Here is a 26187-nt window from a genome sequence, read left to right as displayed (position 1 = left end):
CATCAGACGGCCAACTCTCACATGCTCTTCCATTTTTACGTCTTCCTTCTGCTCCTGAACTTTCACCCACAAACGGAGCACATCCGTTATGCCAAACACAATCACAGCTGAACCACTTCAGGGAGTGATTGACTTTTATTTTAAAATACCCACCACAAGAAGCCTGATACAAAATCTGGTTAGCACACTGAAAGCAGAAATTTAGAAAACTGTGTTTGCAGAAAAGCTCAAGCTGACTGTAGACACAGAGTACATGTCTATTTTGTCACATCTATACAATGTAACACAGACCCGTGCAGAGCATGTATTCATGAAAAAGCTATTTTTGATTTTAAACCACCAGCATGGCTTAGAACATATTCGAGCATGTATAATTATCGAGCATATATAATTATGACCGATTCCTCAAAAGAATGTGTTCTGAATTCCAGGGTAGTAATTGGTTGTACAACATGACAATCATTAACATAGAATGTGAAAAATGTCCGTCTCGCTTTACGGACTGTTCTACCAAGCTACCATCCCAAAAGGATAACAAAAAAGGTGGTGAAATTCAATGATGAAGTGTCACTTCCTCTGATTACGACTCACATTGATTCCTACTTTGTGAGGTCACGCTGTTGGAAAAGTCGACACGAACCGAATTGTTACGGGACTTGATAAAAGGATTTAGTGTCATAAAGAAATAGTTATTTATTTTTTCCAAAGGTAAAATGGCGAGGCTATTTTACTGTTTCTTTGTGTCTCATAAATGTACCTCTATTTAAACTCCCCAGCAATGACAGCACAAATTATCAGCTTTCGCGAGCGTAAAACATATGAAGTCAAGGTGTTAGACCAGCATAACTGAAGCAAGTTAGAATAACCCAATATACAAAGAACACATAATAGGGTGCCAAGTTATGAGTTATGTGTTCCAGCTGGGTCGGTAGTAGAAAAAAAAGGAGAACATAATATCCTCTTTACATGATAAAGACTAACTACAAGAATACGCTGTGTGTCTGTGGGAATCATTTTTAGGGTTCACGGCAGAGTCATGGTGCGTTCACACATTGACATCAGACAAGCAAGTGTATGTTGCTTTACATTGTGCTGACTTGGCATAACAGGACATGGAAGAGTTAAATTCATCCAGTGTTTGGGCTGACTGATTCAGACATTTGTGGTCTGACACGAAGCTTTTCTGGGTGATGTCCAGTTTGGCTTTGCAGCGTTTGTATGAAAGAGGCTATTCAGAGTGGGGTGTGGTTCTTCCAAATTTGAGAACATAGACACATTACTCTACACCCAACCGTATTTTTACAGTATGAATAGCCTCTCACAGATGTTCATGTTTATAGGGGCCTCATCAGGTATAATTCAGACCCCCTCGAGCAGTTGCACCCGCTCACACACACACACACACACACACACACTACAAGAACTTGATTAAGGAAGAGTTAAAAAGCAAATTACAGCTCTTCCCTTTTTGAAAAACCTATCCACAATTGTACTCTTTCTCCTTTTTGTCTATACTTATAAACCATCCCTCATCTTGCTTAAGAGAATACAGTATAATGTTCATCAAATAAGCATAACAGGGGAGGACTAAAAATGGAAGCATGAAACCTTCCTCACCTGGCTGCATGACAGATAAAAGAGTTCAATTAGCAGATTTCTTTTTTCTCTTTATTCCACAAAACCCCACACCAGACCTCCTTGGCATGCCCCGCCTCTTTTCTGTACTTAAAAATATTAATTTTCAAGGTCAGTGGCACTTTAAATATTATTGGGTCATAAAATGCATCATGTTCTAAAGTTTGCTGCGTTGTAAAGCACAAAATTACACATTTAGTGAAACGAACCAGTGTAGCAAATTACTCAAACTTTATTCAGTTATATTCTGTTCATTATATTTGATAGTCCTAATTTTCTCTTATTTTTATACATATTCAAAAGTTATTGGAAAAAAAAATCATCATTCAACCCTATTACTCCTTCAATCCCAGACATATTTTTATGTTGAGAGTCCAGAAATCAAATCCGAGTTTCTTATTCATTTCTCTCAAGCAAAAGAATAAATGGTCTAAAATGGTCGGCACCCAATGTGTTAACATTGTTTTTTTTTTTTTTTAAATTAATATATAATCATTTGTAGAAAGATGTATAAAAAAAAAAATAAAAAAAAAATCTTCTAGATAAAAAATAAACTGGGCTTAGTTCTGAGGTGCTCTTGTCCTGCAGTGTTTGCACATGCTTCCACTTCTTTAACTCTTCAGCGCTAAACTAATAAAGAAATGTATGTTTTCAGTCTCGGGAATCTCAACGAGGCTCAGACGATTACCGAAAGGGGAGGGGTGGCACTTAGTAAAGATTGATTTTCAGCTGAGCGAAAGCAGATGCAGGAGCGCAAATGAGGTACTGGCACACACACGGGGATCCGCATGCACTTACATACATGCATGTGCAAAATATCAGTAAGCGCTCGTCAGCCAGTCTGCTCGGTTACTTGCCCCCAGTCAGACTACTTGAGCACTCGCCTCTCTCTTCAGAAGGAAGGTTAATTGAAGGTTATGAATGGGTAGCTGGATACGGGAGGCTCTCAGAGGTGTGTGTGTGTGTGCGTGTCACCACATGCGTGAGTGAGTGTGTCCCTTGGTTGCTTGCCCTGACCTCCCCGCTCCTCATTTCGTCTTCTATTCTCCAACTGTATGTCCTCTTCCAAAGCCCAGTCAAAATGTGCAGCCATGCAGATAGGTACAATCTCATTAATTCAAGCCATGGGCAGTACTGCATTGCTGGCTCTTCCTCTCCTCGCTTTCTCCTTCTCCACATATGCTAATACCCTAAAAGGTTAATATAATCTGGCGCCGCCCAGGTTAACTATCTGCGGGACTGTCAACATATCTTGCCTGTTTTCTCAAGGTGTAGCACTTGTATGCCTGCATTAAAGATATGATGGCGAAAACTATGGTTTCCGACTCCTAACATTTGTGACAGACATTTTTTTTTGCACAATTGGAACACTGTGACTTGTCATTGAAAGCAAAGAAAAATAGGAACGACTCAAAAGAGTCAAACGAGGCGGCATCCCATTTTGGATCGATAAAACTTCACATCAGAGCGCTTTACGACATCTCACTTTCCCCTCCTTTCTAAATAATCCCTGCCTCCCTGTTTCCATGGTAAACAGACAGATGGATCCTTTAATCCTGATCGATTTGTTTGTTTCGGACTCAAATGTCAGGTTGTCATTTGATCCTGGCCCCTTTTCCCTCCTCATTATGGCTGGGGCTTTCCTCTTTTTAGTAATGATGATGCTGATGATCATGAGAATGCCTTTCCATCACAGCAACATGTTTATTGAAGGGCCCGTTATTTGCTTTCGGCACCACTTCTGTTTGCATGCTCCGCACATATTTGCGCAAAGTAATTTTCTGTTGTGTACGTGTTCTTTTTGCAATGTCTTAAAGATGCAGCTGTGTGTGTTTATTTTGCGGCCTACAAAGTTAGTCAGATGGTGCAAAACAGCCGCCATGTTGTTTTGTTGCCTCTCACTGCTCAGAGAGAAGTGAAAGGCAGGCCGATGGGGGGTGAAGAATGAAAGACAAGAGCAAACAACCACAACAAAATAAATAAATAAAAAAATAAGGCAGATGAGTCATTGAAGGAAAAAGGGTGGGATGCGAAAGGAAAAAGACAAAACAGCGGGGGAACTTTGGGGAAAAACTAAACAAAAACAAGTGATCGTCAGAGGAATTAAGTGAGGGCATACAGAGTAGCAGGAGTGAATGACAACATGAAAAGAAAAATAGGAAAACAGCCTGTAGTGTGTTTACTGCTTCACTGGATCAAACAAAACATGTTTGGTGAAAAAAATCAAGACTTCTTCAAGCTTGATGTAGCGTTGGATAAAATGTAATTAATGTAAGCTATTACATTAGTTTGTGGGGATCCCTGCTGTTGACATCTTAACAGAATCGATTTTGAGGATCAAATGTGGATAGGCGATGATAATTACATAGTACATGTCAACGAGCTTTTTTCCTTTTATATCCTCTCATAATTAGAAAATCTTAATTTTCGTGCTCTGTTCGCTTGGATTTTGTTTCCCACTTTTTCATTATGATGCACACACGTCCACAGCAGTAGTCTCTACTGCACAATATGCAGCAATGTGATCCAATACAAAAAAGTCTACTCATACAAAATTAGTAATGCTCTGTTTTGATCAATACTGACAGAAAGGCATGACTTGAAAATGTTAATTATTGCGGTTGTAGTTTGGAATGATGTAGGACTGCTCTACATCATCCTGATATAATGAAAGACTGTTTTGTAAACGTTGTTGCATCATACCGGGGGAAATCAGGATGATCCTATGGATTCATAATCAACCATATTATAAAACTGCCTTTTTAAGGAGGTTCATGAATGTACAGATATATTTCTAGCATTCAGATTACTCAGCCATGTGAAAGGTTCAAACAGTGAGAACCTTGTCTACAACTTTGCATTTGTAGTTTTACACCGTTGGGCTAATTCAGGGTACAAATAGCTCATGTGATCAATCTCTCTCTCTCTCTCTCTCTCTCTCTCTCTCTCTATATATATATATATATATATATATATATATATATATATATATATATACACACACACACACACATATATATATATATATATATATATATATATATATATATATATATATATATATATATATATTGCATTGATTATATAGTCACTGTGAAATGGAACATTTGGTCCATTTCGTACTTTTTTTTTTTCAATTGTTGAGTCTATTTCTAGGACTGTTATTTTTACTATTTACTGACCAATATTAAGATTAGAAAATGATCTGTTTGATAATGCAGTGTTAATGGCTATGCAAACATGTTCTCGTTATCTTGAAATATAATCGATTTGTAGGTGTGAGTATTCTGTCTGGAACCAGCAAATTATGCATACATACAACAGCATGTTGAGCCAACGTCAAATATTTCATTGCATGCTGAATGCATATTTCTATGTTGTGATGGATTATAATGGCCTCATACGCTCTCTCTCTCTCTCATGCACACACACAAACCCAGATACCCTGTCCTCATGATGATAAATGTTCGATATTGCATTTTTGTTTTGGGTTCATTGGTGAGCTTAACTACGAGCTGCTGTGCAAATGCCCAGGTGGCTCAGGCAGCCTCATGGGACCTTGTTAGTGTTAAACTCGCACTTGCCATTGAGCCTTAATGCAGGCCTGTATCTGATATCTGGGGCGTGAGGTGTTCAACAAATGAAGCGCTCAGGTGCACAAAATCATTCATTCGAATGATTTTGACCTATTATTTATAGGTGAGGTTAAACATGATGGAATCACGTAATATTTTTTTCTTGTTGGAACCATTCTTGAGAATAACATAACCAGATGAACACATAATAAAAAATGAATAAAACTACCCACACCTTGAGAAAATATAAACAAAATGTAACCAAATAATCCGGCAGGTAAATTAATTTGTAGCTATTAAAAAACATTCATTGTGTATATACTGGCTGTAGATATGCAAATACCTTGTGAAAGGCGGGCCTGTGCACATACAGTACACATTAACTCAGCAATGTCACATTCTTACACACTGAATCTCTAGAGAAGAAAGAGAGGAGGTGGGCCAGGCAGATGGAGCGGCCCGCATCGTGCTGAGCAGGCTTGATGACAGCTGAACAGCTTGAGGTGTGCCGAAGCGGCAGGCCGTAAACTCACACGACATACTCACGCAATCATATATAATAAACACACATCAATAGATTAGTTTGCACACATTTCTTTGTGGACAGCTGTCCTATCCATCCTGGATCCACTTTTCTTGTCCCAAGGGCCCACCTGAAGTGTGTGAATAGGAATCTTTGCACACACACACACACACCTGCATATGGGCATACTGTGGTAAGACAATAAGGTCCGCGTCCCCCCCGTTCTGGAGACCGTCACTTGTCATGCGCTATCAATATCAATAAACCACCTTCACTCACAGCGCATTCCATCAGGCCTTCGTTCAAGCTTTGTTTATGCGTAATCAGGCGCTGAGCTGTCACTGGTACTGATGGCTTATTGGCTCGCTGTCGTTCAAGCCATTATTTAAAACCATTTCCTGATAGCCACCTGCCTTCACGCTCCCTCTCTCAATTTCCAGCGCATGTCCCTATTTCCCCTTCCTTTGCTACAAATCATGACTCTCCAGTCAGCCTACTCCCTTTGCTGTGATTAAAGCCTTTGGATACCGGCCTGCATGCATTTCAAGGCCTTCGGGCTTTTGGAAAAAAACAAGGTTTTTTTTTTTTCTTTTTTCAGTTCAATAAATAACGAAGGTGATCCAAAAATCCAAATGTGCACCAGAATCAAGCAAATAACATGTAGAGAACTTATAGAAGGAAAAAGACACAAGGAGGAAAGAAAAAACAAAGAAAATAAGTCGGTAGGTTAAATGAACGTCAACATTGCTGCCAAAAAAAAAAAAGAGTGATGTGGTTTGGTGTTATCTTTATTTGCTCCCCAGAAACTGTTCTGTGTCTGCTTACTGCCCTGACATTGAGTCATTTAAATATACACACTGGCCTTGTGTGATATTTGCTCAATTGATTGTTCTTTAGAGGCTAATTGTCACTTAAGCCTTGGTGTTCTTCAGAGTTAAATGGCATTATACTTCTGATGCAGCCGCACACACCTGCTCGTTCATTCTCACAGCATTCTATCACATGCTGCTTTAAAAGATCTGCCAAAGAACGTGCAAGGGCTTAACCCATCTTTAAGTCACAGACAAATGATGCTTTCTGGAGACAAAGGCCTGCCGATAGTGATGTGCCGTTCCGTGTTCCTTTGTGCCTGCTTATCCCTGATAATAGGGTTAATGCTTTTAATTAGAACCAATTCACAGGATGACAGGTGGTTATTTTAGAATCAGCAGGTTGTTTTATAAATTATGGCGATTTCAGATTATTCTAGAAATCAGACACTCTCAGAAGCTATGAGCAATGAAAATAGGGCTAGTCTATACCAAACCTTTTGAAGGCGAATCATCACTGACAGCTTTTACATGCAGTCAATAGCTTAATTAAAACCCTATTCGGGTTTTGAAATACCATGAAAATTGGCGCAATGTCTCGAATAAGCTAAAATTGGGGTTTTTAAAGCTCCTAATAAGTCTCTTGAGCTACCCCTTTTCTAACTTAAATACGTGGTCATTTAAACGCATTTGGATTACCTCATTTGAACAGGTCAATGATTTGGCCTCTGCACATTCTCTAACTGCAAAGAATCTTGATCTGTTTGATACAAAAAGTACTTAAAATATGTGACGTGGTGCTAGTTAAACCTCGCTGAATTGAGCACGCCGTCAAAACAAACAGAAAAAAACTACAAACAGCCTCACTTTTGGAGCGAGGAAGAAAACAATTACTTTTTTACTATGATGAGTGAAACATTTGATAATGTGTATACTGACAGTAGAAAGTATGAATTAAGAATGATATCTATTTGCGTCATGTTCTTACTCGTACGTATCTCAATCAAGGTAATTAACATAACCATCTTCACTAAAGCATGTAAGCAGTGTATTGTAGACCATCACAGTGCTAATCCTTTTTTTGGGATTGTCTAATTTCTAAAACACGTTACTTTTGTAGTGAGCAACTCTGAACCACTGTCATGAAAAGTCACATGAACAGAACTTTGAACCAAAAATATAGTTGTATATATCACTGTTTTTTACACAATGACCAAACTAACTGTGGGAGGCTGCAGTATTTCTTTGCATTTGCTTAATGACGTCTTGAGTATAAAGACAGCGGTGGTTGTTTCTGGCTCCACAGTCTTGTCTGGGCCTAATATAATACATCCATCTGGCAATAATAAGTCCATGACCCCCATTTTAGACGTTCCTGCACATCCGCGTCTTTGTCTTGAAGGCAGCCTGTTGCACTCATTGGTCAATTAGATTCATCGACTCTGATTGCCTCCAAGGAAACTGGATACGCTGTATGATTTATTTGTAATTTTATAAAACTGTTTCTGTTTTAGGAGGTAGTTTCAATCACACTGTTGTTATATGGGGGGGGGGTGATCATTTTTCAGAAAAATAACACAAAAAAATAGCGACAGCAGAGGTTTTTCTCCCCATTCTCTGTGTAAAGTGACACAGCACAAAAGCACCAATGTGGCAAAACGGAATTCATAGTGAGTCAGAAGCTCTTAAACCCCCACCTCACTTTAAAACAGCATGGGTACATTCAGGTAGAAAAACAACCCATTAGACACATTTTTGGCCTATTGCAACCGAAAAAAAGAAAGAAAAGTGAAACATTAGGTTTTCCTTCTTTTTGCACAACAATCTATATCAAAGTGTATATCTTAGCAAATAACTGGTAACGTGAAAATAGATATACCATTAAACTTGTTTCCTAATGATACACGGATAGTGTTGAATCTATTCAAATGGGTGGTTAGCTAGCTGTATCCTGCTGTGAAGGAATGTGTGCTGTTGAACGAGGGGGAAAAAGAGGATTTTAAAGACATCTACCAGATGTCTGACCTCTCACCTTTGGCCACAACACCCTACTCAAAACTCCCCTCAACTCCCATCACTCTCATATTTATCCTCGTCACTGGTACTCAAAATAAATGGGCTGTCTCTGCATGGGGGAGTTGTTCGTAGTACTTGGGTTTTATAAGCTTGCCTTGCAAATTCCCATGTGTTGCATGAGAAAAAGAAAAGGGGTGTTTTAAGGGATGAATGCTGCTCGTGTTGGTGGTCGCTGTTGAGATCATGATGATTTATCGATTGCTGCTTTCTGATGAAAACCATGTAAATTAAATTTTTCCATCAAAGAAAAGTGCTTTCTCAGTGAAAAATATTTACATAATTGTTTTCAGTTTGTTCCATATTATGGACTTCAAAGTCCAGCACTTAACATGAGACATGTTTGGTCTCACACCCCTTTCATATTGAGTGCAGTGTTTGACGGAATGTTTGACAACAATGACATTATTTTAGCCTGACTGATTGACAAATTTTCATTTTATTTGTTATAATGGTTCAAGAAAACTTCACTATCTGTTGTGTGAATTTTGTGTCACACACTATGCAGAGAAGCACATCACATATAATGGGCAGATATATGTGTGTTAGTGGCATTGGTTTGGTCTCAAAGATTCCGAATTGGCATCAACAAATATATAAGTTGCCTTTTTTTAACATTTGTCGGCAACAGCCCTTGCGAATGAGTTACTCTTGAATCAACATTAAACAAACAAACAAAAAATCTTTAAATGAGGCTTGTTGTATTTATACTTCAAGGTCCTCCTTCAGGGTAAATGTAGCCCATGTTAACTTAATATACTAGGCAAGAAGCAGGTTGTACCCTGGACTGGTCAATGGCGGAGCACATTTTCAGTTGAGCTAATATGCACGTTGTTGTTTTTTTTTGTTTGTTTGTTTTTTTTATTGGAATGGAGCCAATTGTTAACCACTCTTGCAGCCGGTGGCTCCAAGGAAAGCATTTATCATTATTATTATTTAAAAAAAAAAGGAATTGTGACAAATCTGCTCAGACATTCAATGCTCAAAGCATTAAATATATAAACATCATCAAGACGTCTGAGTTACATTCCTGGTTTTAAAACTATCTGATGTTTTTAGAATGCTCTTGCTGTGTAACATTTCTTGCTCCTGGTACAAATAAATGAAAAATGTATCATCTGTGAACCCAAAAATCCGTCAGGGTTAGGGATACACCCTGGCAACTGAGAGTGAAAATCTATGACACTCGTAATGGAGAAAAACAAACAAACAAACAAAAATCCGAAAATTTGCAAATAGATTGTGGGATTGTGTTAAAGAAAAGAAATCAGACCATCAATGAGTGAAAAAGATTGGGTAAAAAAAAAATAAATAAATAAAACAACAACTGTTTCTTTGGATAGTGGGGAATGGTTGTGAAGGGGTGAATTTCTGTTGGTTAACTGCAACATTTTCACGGGTGGTTAGTGTCAATATTCTCATATGATACAAAGTGTGTTCAGTCTACTTTTAGACTGTTCACTCTCTTATCATGACTGACTTTCCATCGTTGTCCACTGTAGAGTCCTGATGGGCACAAATCAACTCTTTGTTGCTGTGGGTGGGAGAAAAATAAGACCAACTCACAATAGCCTTCAGTGTGTGTGTGTGTGTGTGTGTGTGTGTGTGTGTGTGTGTGTGTGTGTGTGTGTTTTCCATAACAAGCATTAATGCCAACTCGGCTGCATTATTATCGCCCACACCAAGCATTGACTAAATGCTGAGCAGGTCACATGATGAAGCCTTGTACTTAGACGTTTGGACAAAGGACAGAGCACTTTTTTATGTTGTCACGTGGGTATCTGGTACAAAACACTGAGGCGGGGTTGCACAGCAAAAATAGACATTTAAAAGCTTCAAAGAGCAGTGTAGCTCCAGTCACATCATTTTTCTTGTTGCTCTTTCAGTCAAGGTCCTATTTCGTATTATGATCAAGTTGCAATCAAGATTATTCCACAAAGAAGTTACTGTATGCAAGAGAACAGTCCGTTGTGACTCATTTTGTGGTCACAAATTCCGGTTATAATTTGCGTCTGTCTATTTTTATTTTTTTGTCTGACATCTTTATGCGCCTCGTTTTGGCAGTGTAGTGTTTAGTGCCAGCATATGCGGGAAAGTAGATTCTATTTGTCAAAGTAACATCTAAATTGGTATACACACACACACACACAGATAGATAGATAGATAGATAGATAGATAGATAGATAGATAGATAGATAGATAGATAGATAGATAGATAGATAGATAGATAGATAGATAGATAGATAGATAGATAGATAGATAGATAGATAGATAGATAGATAGATAAACAGTCATCTTTGATATCTAAACATTTGTCTTTGCCGGGCTTTTTGTGGTATTGATGCTGGACAGAAAGTCTGTCACCGATGGAAATGCCCTGTGCACAGTCCGATTTGAATTTTAATCCAATTCAGAGACATGTTAATTTTTATTTACAAGAAATAGAAAACCGACATTCCATGTTTGTTCTTTTTTGGCATGCATTGTGAGATTTCATTGTTTTTAAATTATTCTGTACTTTGCAGTCCATGATAATTTTTCTATACTGTGTTGTACAATGAAACAGCATTGCAGTTTGCCCAGCACTTTCCTAATGGATCGTTTTAGGTCAGTCTATGGGTGTGCCTTTTTGCAGTTGTTCTCCTTTTACAACAGAGATAATGTTCAGATATTGCTGTCTTTGCAGCTGAGGTTCAGTCTGACTCTGTTGTTAAAACATTAAATGGTTGTGTTTGTCAACTAAACATCAAACTTTCTTTAAATCATATGGTGATACTACTTGTATTTCTTTTAAAGGCAATGTCTTGTTTGCTCCATGATTATACAATAATGTAAATTACAATACAATACTAATATTCACAAATGTACCTTGTATAATCTATTGGCACAGCTGTTATCCCCTTTTAAAAATCAAGTTTACAGAAGTCACCATAACTATACAATCCCCATTCAGTGTTTCTTATGAAGTGAGCAAATAGATCGCCCATGTGTTGAAGTGTGTCTTCATAGATACATCATGGAGTGTAAATGTGCATGTTTGTGAGAGCAAGCTTTATTCCTCCCTCTCTTGAGACAGAACTAATCAAAGTTCTCTCAGGACAAGAGGAGCCGTTTAATTGAATTCTGAAAAGAACCATTGCAGAGGCTCCAGCCTGATTATTATGTTGAATGGAGCGGTGGCTGGCAAAGCAGACAATAATTTGAGTGTTCACTAGGTTAAAACAACCCATGGGTTTATCTGCTATTGCAGTCTTTGATGGATGGAAAAAGGCAAAATACATCACACATTTTAACTAGGCTGATAAAGAAAAACACATGCACTCCTACTTTGATCTTTTATTTTTGTAACTATAAGAAACTAGTTAAGATATAATTAGCAAACATTGCTAAATAAAATGTTGAACTTTATCTTTATGAAGATATATACTTTATATATAATTTTTCAACAGATTTTCAACAGGGTTTTAGGTTAGGGCCATTTTTTCATGTTCCTCTTCCCTCTCAGTCAGTTCAAAAAATTCTCGTTCTGCCTTACCCACATCCCAATTCTAGCGTGAATATGAGCCATGCATCCACAGCTGTCCCAGCTGCCCTTCAAACACTTCTTTCCCTCTCCTGTGGATATTTTTAAAGGGCGCTCAACAAGCCTTGGGCCAGTTGGTGTGGTGCTTGTCTGAGTCTTTTGGCAGAAGGCCAGAAGGTGATGTCACACCTACAGCTACCGCACCCCCCCAACCCCCTACACACTCATATCCAATCCAATCAAGTGCATCTTTATCATCAAGGACTCTCGTACCAGCCTCACCTTCCCACTCCTCAGCTCCCAACTGATTTAATTCATTATCCCTGTATACATTATTCCATCCGACCATTCCTCTCTTTTACTGGCTTGCATTGTCCCAGTTTGGCTGTCATCATGGACAGTGCTACCAGTGTCCTTTGACACCAATGATTGTTGGCCACGGCTGCAAACGAGCACAAGCAGAAAGCAAACAGCTTCCGTCTGCATGTGTGTGTTCATCTTCTCTGGGAGCAAGGTGTCACCCCTTAGTGGTAAACAAAATGGCTGGGCAATAAAGTCTGCATTAAGGAGGTCAGCTGAACGGCCATGCTTCCCTGGTGCCACACCTGCCCACAGCATGGACATGACGGCTGCTGCTCTCAGCCTCATCCAGTGTAGAGTTTGACTTTAAGCCTTGCAAGTCTTGCTAAGTGGAACTACACGACCAATGCTTTTAAATATATCAGTAGAGGCCTATCATATGTCTTATTGTTTTTGCAACAGTTTAGAATATCACCACCTGAAATATAATGAGACATTTCCTTGCTAATTTATATACCAGATTCCTTTCAAAGCAACACTAATTATTCCAGACATACAAGACCAACAGTCAACACGACATACTGTATATACAACATTTACAGGGGTCGTGAATTTGGAAACAGTCAAAGGCAGAGGCTCGTGGGAAAGCAACTCTCATGAGAGGTTTCCAGGGCTGAGAATGTTGCATTCCTGTAATAAGGTCACAGTGTTACTGTTCTTCTTGAGCAAATGAACTTTCAAGTCAAATTGAGCAGTCATTTGATGCCATTGCAAGCAACACCTGCATGTTTTTTTGTTTTGTTAGCGTTTTGGTACTATATAGCAAATTATTGCTGTTGTGTTGAGTTTCAATGTCAGTAAATTTAGAAAATAGCAACTTAAGCCTTCTTTTATTGCAAGGCAAGAATTTCCATGTTCATTTAACATTTCTCAAACCGACTTGCAACCAAATAATTTTTTATCAACTTTTTCTTGGAATGTTCTTTTCAAGATTAGAATATTTCTGATTTACCTTTTCACCTGCTGCATATGAATGTGGAGCAACTTGCCCTTGTAAGTTATACTTAAAATGTAAATGCTTTGAGCATCCTTCAGAAATAGGCGTTTTTGTTGCGTAAGCTAGTCTGCCTCCTGTGGGGCTTCCCTGTGTATAGCAGCTAATGACAGGTGTGCCCCATATCAAGTTACTCTGATACAGTTTTAGCAGGATATACTGGGTGGAAATGAAAGCATGATGCTGGAACATTTACATAATAGTCCTGCACTTCCATGCAAATTCATGTGATTCTAGGCTGCACATCTGCAATGCAAGCATAGTTTAGTATGCATGAGTTTGAACTGGGAGGAAGCGCAGGGAGGAAATGAGGGAATAGAAAAAAGAACATAGAGGATTGGAACGATGACTGTTTTGATCAAGGATATATATTTAGAAACCTTATACAGTTGGTTCTTGCATAATGGTGGGGATTTCATCATCCACAGATTCACACACAACCCCCTATTTTTCCCTGTTTTTAAATAATAAACACATATTTCTGAGGGCCAAGCTCCTAAATGCACTGAATCCCTGGGAAAGACACCATTTTTCCCCTTTTGTATACATTCAATCTATCATATTGTCGTGTGCATTGGATTTCGCATCAATATGGCAAAAAAATAAAGATAATATTTCATTGGTTGAGGTAAAAACTACTCGAATGAAATACTACGCAAAGGTTTTAAGCGTTGTATTTAAGAAATGTGGATGCGTATCTCCGACTATGTTGAAAAATCAAAACGCTTTTATTCCTTGTAGTTTTTCTGGTGCTTAAAACATTTCATACTCTGCTCATATTCAAGGGCACATTTATTTATTCATTAAATTTCTATACAGTCAAGCAGTGGCCCTCGGCCCTTGTTAATGTTAGACCCTACTGTAACATTTAGACCGAAGCATAAGAAAATGAAATTTGTTCTCAATTCCTATGTAAAGGAGTTGGCTAAAGGCAGGACATTAACAATGGTTGGCATATAGCAAGCTGTGTAATTTGATTGAACATTTAAGTTTCACTGTCGCCCCACCACAGAGAACTCTAGAATTGTTCCATCTGTTTATCTACTAAATCTAATCCGTCTCTGTCATATACCCTAAGTTGGTGGGTATAAATATTCACTGCCCTCTCCCTTTTCTACATCTTTAAATATACGTTTTCAATCATATCAGTAACAATATTAAAATGGAAAACCATCTTCATTCTTAGTATGACAGTGTAAAAGTGAGAGTGCTTAAAGCCCATTAACTGGTGACATTACTCAGTGAAAATTATGCCATCATTGTTACTCTAATCGTTCTAGACTGGCAGATGTTTAATGGTCCGTTTTTGGGGGAGGGAAGCGGGCAAGTCGTTGGATCCACCTTTTAACTGTATCACTTCCATAACTGTCATTTTACATAAACGTTTGAGAAATCTGTATGCTTCCTGTTTGTGTCACCAAAACTAATTTGTATCCCGGCAAGACTGTGCCGCAGTGTGCAAAGAAAGATTCATCAAGCCATTGGTAGATGATTCGGTTGTGAATGAATATAAGACCATTGTCCTGAGCCCCAATCAAAAATCTTTGGAATGCGCTACAACAGGAATTATGATCAAACTCCTCTGGGTTCAACAGTATTGACCTGACTGTGTACTATTTTGTCGCATCCTCAGCCTGGAAAATATTATAGTCATTACTGATTGCAAGAGGCATCGCTGAAAATCCCTAAAACACACTGTGCACAAGATACATATTCACCTGTTTGAAAATCCACAAACTCTCCCAACTTACACATTAATAGTAGAAGAGAAAATACACATAATACATGGTGCTTTTTTTTAATTATAAGAGGGGCTTCCAGCTCTTTCTGGTAAAACACCGTGCAGTAGGTCCAATGTAATACTGCAATTGCAGATGAAAATGACACCCAATGGGTTTAATGATGTAAGGGGTTTTAGAGCTGGGGCCCGCTGAAATTATGTGGAGGCGGCTGCCTCAAAATTTTATATACAGGAAAAAACCTTCAGTTGAATAGTTGGGCCATAAAAAGTCCTAGTCTGAATTTTCACTTAGTCACGACCTTGATAACATGCCCCATGCTTGCCTTCGACATTACAGACTTGTACACACTTCACAGTAGAAGGCAACCAAGGTGAGCAATGGCTCATTTGCATGAGACAACATAGCCCCTTAAAAACAGGCTCATTTCAGGCAGGCATTAAAAGAGAGCAAAAGAGTGCTTTGGTTCTTGATCTTGGTTTGTTTGGCTTGTGTGACATGTTATATTTTTAAAATTAAAAAACAATGCAAAGTATATCTCCTCTAAGTAGGGCTGAGCGACATGGCCACAAAATAAAATTGTGATGTTCTTCTATTTTGATGGAAGAAATAAACCCAACCAGCATTCATCTAAAGGTTTTCCTTGTTTTAAAAAAATCCTATGGAAAAAAAATAAGACAAAAACAATAAAAACTCATTTCAAATTCATTTTAACATAAACTTAACACTCATAAGCTTGTGCATAACTTGCTTAAAGGGATAGTATTTTTATTAAGCCATTTTTTGCAGTAACGTTACTCTATTCTATAAATAATTTGATTGCTAAATTATTTTTCACATACAATTAATACAATTGAAAAACATTTTCTACTTGCTGTCGACTAAAAATGACATCACCTGTGCTCAATTCTTAGGTAATGGCTATTCATGTCGTGCATGTTGATCATGTGGTATTCAAAGGTTGAACCATGATTCAGTGGCCGCTACCTGAGCCTTGAGCACATGTGATGTCATTTTCAGTTCAATCCCAGCTACTTACTTAAATATGTATTTTGTCAAATATTTTCAAGTGTTAATCTATCTAGGTGTTAATCAATCTCGGAGTGTCTAAAAATGGTAGGTACTAAAAGAGGTAATTCTGGACAAAATCTAAACTATGTACTGCTATGTACGGATTCATTGAATTAATTCGATTAATCGCACAGCCCAAACCTACACCTTCAGTCATTGCTTTTAGTCAAGCAAAGAACTGCAGTAAAGAGAGTCATGCAGAGCCACCGTTAAACCCAATCCCACACACAGCCTTAGGTTATGTTCAGTTTGCGCGTTCAACAACAATAGGTGTTGTAATTGTGTTGTGAAGTTTGTATAGCTAGCTGAGGTGCAGATAAAAAAAGGTTTGCCCTAAGGAGAAGACCACAAATCATAACCCCGGCCATCCTCTGTGCACGGATGGAGTAATCTCCCTCAGGCATGGCAAGGTTTCCGCTACCTCCAACATTGTTTACTGTGAGAACAAAAAGCACATCACTCTCTAAGTCACCTAGACAATTGCTCTTGTCATCTGTCCGTATTCCCTTTAGTCATTACCAAGGACTTTCTTTACCTGCCAGGCAAAGGAAGAAAACTACGGCTACACGGCGTGTTGGTCGCGTGCTAGGCTATTGTGTTGAAAGCTGAGCTAGGTTTCTCAAAGACGCCCACTCTTCTCAGGCAAGGTGCTGTATTCTACCGCATCGTTCGTGTATTAAAAGCAGTTCAATGTCAGAAGGTAATGCTTGATAGAAGTATGCCCTCCACCCTCCACACGCACACACGCACACGTACGTACACACACACACACACACACACACACGGTGGATTTGCTGTTTGTGCTTTATTAGTGGTACAATAGCACCATTTCACTGGCTGCCAACCAGTACGTTGTGTAACCCACTCCTAGCCCAAAGTTGCTATAATTGTCACTAGCTTACACGTCACTCGTAATATGCGGGTCTATGGAGGGATAGAAAACTGTTTCTGTCAGTGACATTACCAAAGTTGGAAATCTTGTTAATAATACAACATACGTTACAGTAAGTTCATTTAAGTGTTGGGTATAAAATGTGTAAAATGTGACATCTGCTTTGTTTGCATGTAAATAACACAAACTACAAACCGCTTTAACATAATTTTGTGTATTCTATACAGTTGATGAAATAAAGATTCATTCTCTTCGTGTGCCCGAGCTAGAAAGAATGTAATGAAATTCAAAGATGTAAAACAACTTATAGTGAAAACAGTGACACCCTTTGGAGGAACAAAGGAATGAACCGAGTAATGAGCAAAATTACAGCGACTGCACTAAAGATTCAAACCACACGTTGGCAAAAAGGATAAGGCCAGATTCTGGAAAACTAGAGATAAACCTGAAGTCTGCCAGAAACCCTTTTGGACTGAAAAACTTTTTCATTTCATTTCATTTTGACAACTTGATGCACTTTTGAAGACAATCCCAAAAAAGCAACTTATTTTGTAAAACAAAAAAGAGGAAATGTAATGTATGTGAATAATATGCTCGCCATTGAAAGTTTGAGTTTGGAGGGCTTGGTCAGGTTAATATCAAATTTGATTGAGTTTAATTTTTAACCTGAAGGAATATTATGAAAGGTAACATTTTAAAATTGACAATTGTGGTCTTTAGTCTCTACAACAATTTTAAATTTGTATTGTATTATATTTTTTGAATTTCATTTAATATAGTTTAAGGCTAATAGGTCCTTATGATGTTTTGAACCCCCCAGTGTGTAATGATCACCTGGGCTTCACAAAGTCTGAAAAAACAACCAAGCAAAAAACCAACCTAAAGAAATACTTATTTAACATTAGCCGCGTGTGTCTGTTTCCTCTTGCAGAGTGCCAAACCATCCTGCCAGCAGAAGTCAATCTTCCCCATGCTGTTGGGGCCTCGGCTCTCCAGCCAGGTCAGAGATAAGGCCCCCTACCCCTGCCCCACCCCCCCTCACACGCCCACTGGAACCAAGATGGCCACAAGGTGTGCTGCTCATCTCTCTTTTCCACTCCTGCTGCCTGTTACCACTCTGCTGCTATCACTGCTGCTCACTGGCTCACACGCCTTATGTAAGTACCAGTCAAACTGCAAAGACACGTATTGACAGTTGTTTAACTGACAAAATATTTGGTTGCTTTTCATGGTGTCCAACAAAGTCATGCCGTAGAGTCGTAGAGTAACCTTCCTTCTGCTGCTGCCATCCATTTCATGGCATGAGCGTATAACAGAATGTCATTCTCCAAAAATAATTGCCTTTGTCATTTTTTTGGGGAAATCAGGGAAAAAAAACCCAATCTTTACTGATTATACCAGAGCCGCAATTCCAATTAAGTTGAGACATTGTGTGAAATGTAAAAACTGATAAAAAGGATTTGCAAAGATTTTTCAACCTATATTCAGTTGGATGCAACACAAAACAAGATTTTTAATTTTAAAACTGATCAGTACAGTATTCACTTTTTGGGATTGCTGAATCTTCCCGGTGTACCTGTTGCTGGATTTTGCACTTCATATTGCAACACACATTTTCACTGGGAGGCAGGTCTGGACTGCAGGCAGGCTAGTGTAGTACCCACACGCTTTAACTAAGAAGCCATGCTGTCATATTACGTGCACAATGTGGCTTGCCATTATCTTGCTGAAATATAGTAGGACGTCCCTGGAAAAGACATTGCTTGGATGGAAGCATGTATTGTTCTATCATCTTTCAGCATTCATCATGCCATTGTAATTACTTGGAGTACGTCAATAAAGTTGAACATTTTAAACATTAAATATTTTCCCTTTCTAGTCTATTTCTATTTTCTAGTCTGTTTTTATTTCCACTTTACACAATGTCCCAACTTCAATGGAATTGGGGTTGGATATATGATCACTTATTTACTGCCAGAGGCAGTCATAATGGATATTTGATGTCTATGGTCATCAATGGTAGAGAATGAGGTAATAATTTCATTTCAGGGCTGGACTCAAATGATCGACTTGAGGATATTTTTTTCTTATTTTAAATATGCTATATGGAAAGCTGGGCTCTGCACATACATCATTTGTCGCAGAAGAATTTCATATGACATCATATCATGTTGGTCTCAGGCTGATTTCAAGGCAACACAACACACATTTTATTCTGTAATTGCTACAATATTTACCTATGTAGATCCGTTATTTTACATTTGCTTTTTGTTGATATGGGGCGAAAAGTGAGTGAGTAATTTTTGAAGCTCACATCCAACCTGAATGTGCTCCATGACATTTTCTTTGTTGGTGTGTAGCCTATGACTAGAAATCCAGTTTTGTTGTATTGCAGTCTTACAATTGATCGTTTGACCCGATTCTTTATTTACTAAAGCTGTATAGATGATATTCTAATCTTGGACACCCTATTTTGGTTCCAGAAGGGACTTAAAAACTGACACCGCAGAAATTATAGTAACTTCATGTGATAAAAGATTACCTGATACAATGTCCATTAGCTCTTCATATGAACAAACACAACTAAGTTTATGCTTTTTTTTTTCCCCCCATGACTGATCATATATTTTCTGTCAGTCAATCATTCTAGAACAAAAATAACCTAACCTTAGTTAATGACATTTATATGAATGAGTAATTAAATGTCCTATTTCAATATTGGAGGGCATCACTAATGTCTTATTCCAACCTGTCTACTTGTGCTTCAGATTTTCTGGGCATCATTTCTCCATTAAAATGGGTTTAGATCAGCATTAAGGAGGAGAAGCAATGGGAAGACTCAGCAAACAGACAGAACATAATAGAACAGGATGACAAAGTTGGGGGAGTGTTCATTATTTGTAAATCCTGTACTTGTTGGTTGTATTTTTGTTCTTTGATTTTACAATTGCATTTGCGGTTGTGGTAAACCAAGCCTAAAAACCTTTGCCTAGAATATGTAAATTATGTCATTAACCCTTTACTAGGCCACTCAAGGTACACCAAATCATCTGCAAATCCGACATGATTAAGGAACTGGTATTTGATAATACGGAATAATAAAATAAATACATATAAAATAAGTGCACATACTTCATTCAACTGAGGAGGAATAGATTGTGATCCTGTTGCAACAGAGATGTCTTCCTCTGATTGCATGGACTCTGGTCACATGATTGTGAAGTGTGACAAGACAGTCTTGTCTTTCTAATTTTTTCTTTTCAAAGTGTGAGCTGACTTTTTGACTTTTTGCCGTTGAACTTAAAGCAAATGCTCCTCATGTTTAAATACTCTGCCTTTTCTCCTGCACATCTTGTTCGTGGATCAGATTACTGCTTTTTTCAGCTTCCCTTTCTTTCATATAAAATGATAGGCAATATACTGTTCTGTCGGGCTTAATTCGTCGTTTTTAAAAATGTTATGGTCATTCGGCGGTTGTTTGTCAGACTGCCCACCACTGGATAAATCCATTTAAAAAAGTACGACTAGAACCAAATAGTATAAAAACTAAAGCAATATTACTATTGGAAATATGTGTATCAATTCAATCTGTCCCAGATACTCATAAATATTCAAAATTCAGACGAGAAGAATTGTTGAAAACCCAATTGTATGCGAAACTAGGGCACACCAAAAAAATGTTATGTTCTGGTGCAAGTGACTTGCCTCAATGCCTCAATTGCCACAATAAATTATTAAAAAAAAAAAACAAAAAAAAACTTTTTGATTGATTTTCTTCTTTGTGTTTTGCTTTTGTGTATTGCCAATCATTTTTTTTTTATTTCCACTTTATTTATCTGGTTGTGACTGTCAAATTTAATTGACATGCATCCAGCTGTTGTGTGAGTGACCCTGATATTTTGCTATAACGTGCAATATATATATTTTTTTTAATGGGAAGAAAACAGGTTTATCTTTTATTTAGTCTCAGGCAGGAAGCCATGCGCCAAGAAGTCTCTTGGCACTCTTTGCGTTCTTGGAAGATGGCAACAGTTTGGAAACCTTTTCTTTGGCCCCAGTTAAATAATTTAGATTGTTTAAAGAATAAACAAGCTCTCAGTAGTGCCGCTCAAGACTATAAAACCGAGACAGCACATCAAATAGATTCACGAAGAGAAAACATTTGACGGTAATAAGTGAGGAATGTTCCGTTTGCATACATTGGAGCATCTACATTTGAACAAAAACTATTGAGGGATTACCTTCAAATTGGCCGGATTAAAAAAAATAATAAATAAAAATAATATGTTGGAATAATTTTCATGGTCAACATTTATTTATTTTCAACTTATGAGTTAAATGTATGGTTACTAACTGATATTCAATCCAATGCTATTATAATTGGAGTCAAAAAATGTCTTCCATCAAAATGCAAATGATTTTTCTCGTGCCAACACCTGACAGTCCTGCCATTGCCTTCTACCACACAAATGCAGAAGCAGTATTCAGATGAGCCAACTCATCATGACAGTGCACCCATAGCCAACCAGCCTTCACAAGCAAACAAATACTAAATAAGAAAGGTGTGCAATCACAGCGACACATTAAAACATTACATCATAATCAGCCTTGTACTGCATAGGCCTGGTCGCACAATGTGGTAATGCTTCCATTTTTTTTAACGTAAATAAACATAAATATCTCTTCTTGTAGCCAAGGCATACATTTGTTTAATCATAAGATTTTTTCATTTTTTTCTACCCAATTATTATTAATATTTTTTGATATATATTATAGTTTTTTTATTTTAGTTTCTATTTTATTTTATGGTTATGTGCAACCCCCTCACTCACAGTTTTTTTTTTTTGCACACAACAGTTCCAATGGGACTACATAATTTGTGCCTATAACAAGCATGCGACTCTTTGTCGAAGTACTGCTTTTTACCCATAACTTCGACATCTGAGTAACAGTCCTTATTTCAGAGAAGATTTCTACATCCTGCTACAGGTCCCTTGTGGTCAGAATAGTCCCACAAGTTTGTTCGCAGTGCTGAAACGCCGCATGATGCAACGGGTGGTACTTTTGGCTTCTTTTGTACTACAAGCAATTAAATGTGTTTTACGGTTTTTCTTTTTTGTGTTGTGTTAGTGGTGTGTTAGCCTATTTGTCTGGACTATTCACATGCATCTTATACTTTTTTTGGGAGGGGGAATTAGTTTCATGCATGTTTTTTATTTTTTCTTCATCAATTTAATTCAGTCTTCTAATATGCAGATTTTTGTGGTTTGGGCCAGCATAAATGCTTTAAGTCCCGATCCAAACTACATCAAACCATATTAATCACACTTATGCATAATTATCTTAGAAGAAAAAAAAAATCCCAACGTGTCCTTCCTTCAAACCCTAGAACACATTCAGCAAACTTTGGATCAGGATTTCTTTACCCTAAAAAAAGAAAAAAAGATAGTTCAAGTTATTTGGCCTTTGGTGGGTGAATGTGAGTGATTGTGTGTGAAAACCTCCTGACAAGACAAGCAACCGTTTAAAGTAAAGGCCTCGTTGCCATAGTGATGGTGCTTACCCAGCCAGCCTGTGTGAATTGGCTTTGATTGATGTTTTTATGTGTGTGTGTGCATGTGTGTGTGCGTGTGTTTCAGCATGCAACCATGCAACAGTATGAAGTGGTGGGTGGTGCAATTCAGACCTGGGTCTTCAGTGGGGACTTAATTCAGGAAGGTAGGGTGGGCGAAGGGACAGAGAGAGACAGAGACAGAGAGACATTTTGTTTATTTGGGATGAATAGCATTATTACTTAGCTTGAACCAAACTGCATTTAAACATTTATCTTTATCTAACCTTCGTCTTATCATGAGAAGTTTTGTTTTGGAGTGTAAATATGGTTGGATCAAAATCAATCACAATTGGTAGCCGGCCAGCCAAGACACTTTATGAAATTAAGATAATTGACCGTTGGAAATAAATCATACAATTTCATGTACGGAATTTAGGTCTGTTCTTCTGACAGTTTTTAAGGCCACCAGAGAAGGCCTTACACAACATTACTTGTGCACACAAAAACACAAAGACAATTATTCTCATTTTACTATAGGTCCCTTCTAAAATTCCATCACCATTGCACAATTAATTTCAGTTTTCATTTTAAGGTAACTCCAAATATTTGACTAGTACTGTACAGTAGATATTCTTATAATCCATCTTTCTGGATTCTGAGTTGAGTCGAGCGCTTATCACATACAAGTTGTACAAGTGGAGCTCTTTTTTTTATCAAAAAAACAAAACAAAAAAAAAAAACACACTTTGTCACTCGTATCATTTTTGTCAAGACTACCACTCAATGGGCAAACTGCTTGAAGCATTACTCGAATAATACCTTGTTCTTTTGAAACATCGCCAGTTGAAAAAGATAATTTTGGATTGTGAAAGATTTCTCTGCCTCTTTCTTCAAATCACAGAAGGGCTTTGTGTCATTTTGTCATCCATTTCGCTAATTCGGTGGATAATGGCTACCATTTATGACCAAAGAAGCTTTCCTCCATCTATTACTGCATTAGTCAATAAAGAAAGCCTCATTTCTCTCGCCACACCATCCTATCAAATAGCAGTAAAGTAGTGAAAATGGAGCTTTCTCATATTTAATTGTGGCCCTTCCACTCTCCACTTTTTTACCATCGCATTGTTGGTCCATTTTGTCTTATCGGGTCTAACAGAGGTAGCAGCTAGTAGCAGGTGGTAGCTGTATTAGCGAAACAAGCGTCTGTGCGCACAGTGTGAGTTTTGCTGCTTCTAGCCAGCAGCGTTTGCGTTGATGTGTTCTATTATCAGGGACTTGAAAGGGTATAGGAGCCCCCGTGACTGGCTATTTTGGCTCAGGCTGTCTCCCCCTGCCAAGCTGATAAAGCCAAGTTGGTGTGCTTATCGTAGCGGTTTTGTCGAGGAAGACTTTGGTCGGGACAACTGTGTAACTTGACGAAATTCTCTTTTGAATATCATCTGTAGGACTACAGCGGACCTTTAGTTAAAATACTCTGGCAGCTATTAAGTATTTTTGGCATTCATTACCTCTGACAGTGCCGTATTGCCAGATGTCAGCGTAATTAAGTTGCTTATTAGCGCCCTAAAAGTGATTCCAGAACAATGTAGTGTTGTTTGTATGGGAAGGCAGGACCGACAGTTGCAGTATAGACACTGGTAAAGCTGTTATGCCGCGACACGCTGCTAGGAACAACTTCAAAATAAAAGCATTCCCGAGCATTCGTGTCCATTTATTATTTGCCGTGGGGTATTTGATTTATTTTCTATTAATCTATGGTTGGACTTCTCACTGTGTTTCTGCCGTGTTTTTAAAACAGAGTAGAATCATTTTATTGTCATTGTACAGCAAGGATAAAACAAAACTGAGATTTTTCTCTCATGCAGAGCATTAACAATTGTTGGTGCAAGTGTCTTGACATTTTTTTCTGACATGTACAGCAATAAGCGGATATCCGAGGCAAGGATAAAAAATGCTTCGAGCATTGTTTTGAACCAAGGTACTCTAAATGCTTGAGGACTCGTTTCACCCCTCCATATACTCCCAAGTAAACAACATTAAATTCTACAGATAGGTAGTAGATGATTTTATTCTCTTATTTTGTGGCATTTAAAATTCACAAAAAGAAAAGTATCCTGAAGGAAGCTCCATAAATTATAATTTAGTTTGGCAAAAACATCCAGATATAATTCAAATTACCAAATGAAGGGGTCATCTTGTGGTTGATGACCTGCTATTTCTGTAAAGGAATGGTCTGAATTCAATGGTAAAACTAAGAGACAAAAATTGAGGAAAACTGCCGGAAGAGGAAAAACAAGGTTAATGTCCCGAAGGGCTCATGTAATAACATAGGACAAATCCAAGTAATTGTCAAAAATAAACATGGCCTGACAACCAACTGCATACGAAAAAGGAAACTTCAATTAGAAGGAATTTACTGTAATGAGCTCATAGAATCAGTGGAAGACATGAATAATAACACAAGTCCAGGTTAAGCCTTTGCTAAGAAATGAATTAAAAAAAAAATCAATTTACACTGAAAATGTCAGCACTTAAACTCAGACTGACATGCATGTACTGTTGTTGTATTTACTGCTCTTGACTTCCTATGTATGTGCAGGGAATTAGTAAAGTTGGAAATGTCAGATGGACCAGGGGAAATTAATCAGTGAACCTGTGTTGTTGGCCTTTCCTTATTCTCAATAGAGGGCTCAGCTCTACACAATTTCAAATGTGCGTCGAATAAATGATAAATAAATGTGCATTAGAGTTTTGAGTTATTATTTTTGTTATAAGCCTCCTACTTGCTTATTTTTTTAAAGTCTCCACATCATGTAAAACACATTTCTGACTGAAACAAAAAGTTGAGATAATTTACAATACTATATATATATATATATATATATATATATATATATATATATATATATATATATATATATATATATGTATACTATACTATATATATAATACTATAACGTTTAGTCAATTTATTGAGCAAAATCTCTAATACGTTTTTAGATTTAGAAGTATTAGTACGACCAATCCTGATGTGTAAATGCATCATCAAATTGCTAAGTTTCCTGAGCTTTAAAGGGGCTGTTTTAAGGGAGTTCAACTTTTTGTCGATTTTAATCATGTTACAATGTTGATTTCTCACTCTAAACCCTAAACATCCCAAAAGCGTTATCTTCATAAAAACATTGCTAAGCATTCCTTGCATGCTTTGCACTCTTGGCCGCGGCCCCAGCCCGAGCAGACAAGCAAGACTTGCGAGTCGTCTCCTGACGATAGCAATCCCTCGTACCACCTGTGCAAAAGTAAATCCACTCCAACCTTATTTACGCCTTTTAGTTCAGTTTGGTTCCGGAGTTAAGGAGGCGGGCGTTTGTACCGAGTCAGCCAAGTAAACAGCATTGTTTCATTTATTAGTTACTACTACTGTTGAAAATGTCTAAGT

The 26187-nt window shown here is 37.8% G+C and overlaps 1 protein-coding gene across 6 annotated transcripts in view; it reads left to right on the top strand.

The window, feature by feature from the left end:
• ptprsa (protein tyrosine phosphatase receptor type Sa) overlaps positions 1–26187 on the top strand; it is a 216680-nt gene that overhangs the window by 80588 nt on the left and 109905 nt on the right. For all 6 annotated transcript variants that reach the window (XM_088426524.1, XM_088426528.1, XM_088426526.1 and 3 more), the window contains exon 3: positions 18126–18351. In XM_088426524.1, the coding sequence (XP_088282650.1) occupies positions 18165–18351 (187 nt within the window). In that variant the 5' untranslated portion in view covers positions 18126–18164. The remainder of the gene's footprint in view (positions 1–18125; positions 18352–26187) is intronic.

Source organism: Hippichthys cyanospilos, chromosome 10 (genome assembly GCF_059441005.1).
Source record: "Hippichthys cyanospilos isolate Australia breed blue-spotted pipefish chromosome 10, RoL_Hcya_1.0, whole genome shotgun sequence".
Lineage (NCBI taxonomy): Eukaryota > Metazoa > Chordata > Actinopteri > Syngnathiformes > Syngnathidae > Hippichthys > Hippichthys cyanospilos.
Note: the sequence above shows the minus strand (reverse complement) of the source record. Positions and strands in the feature narration are given on the sequence as shown.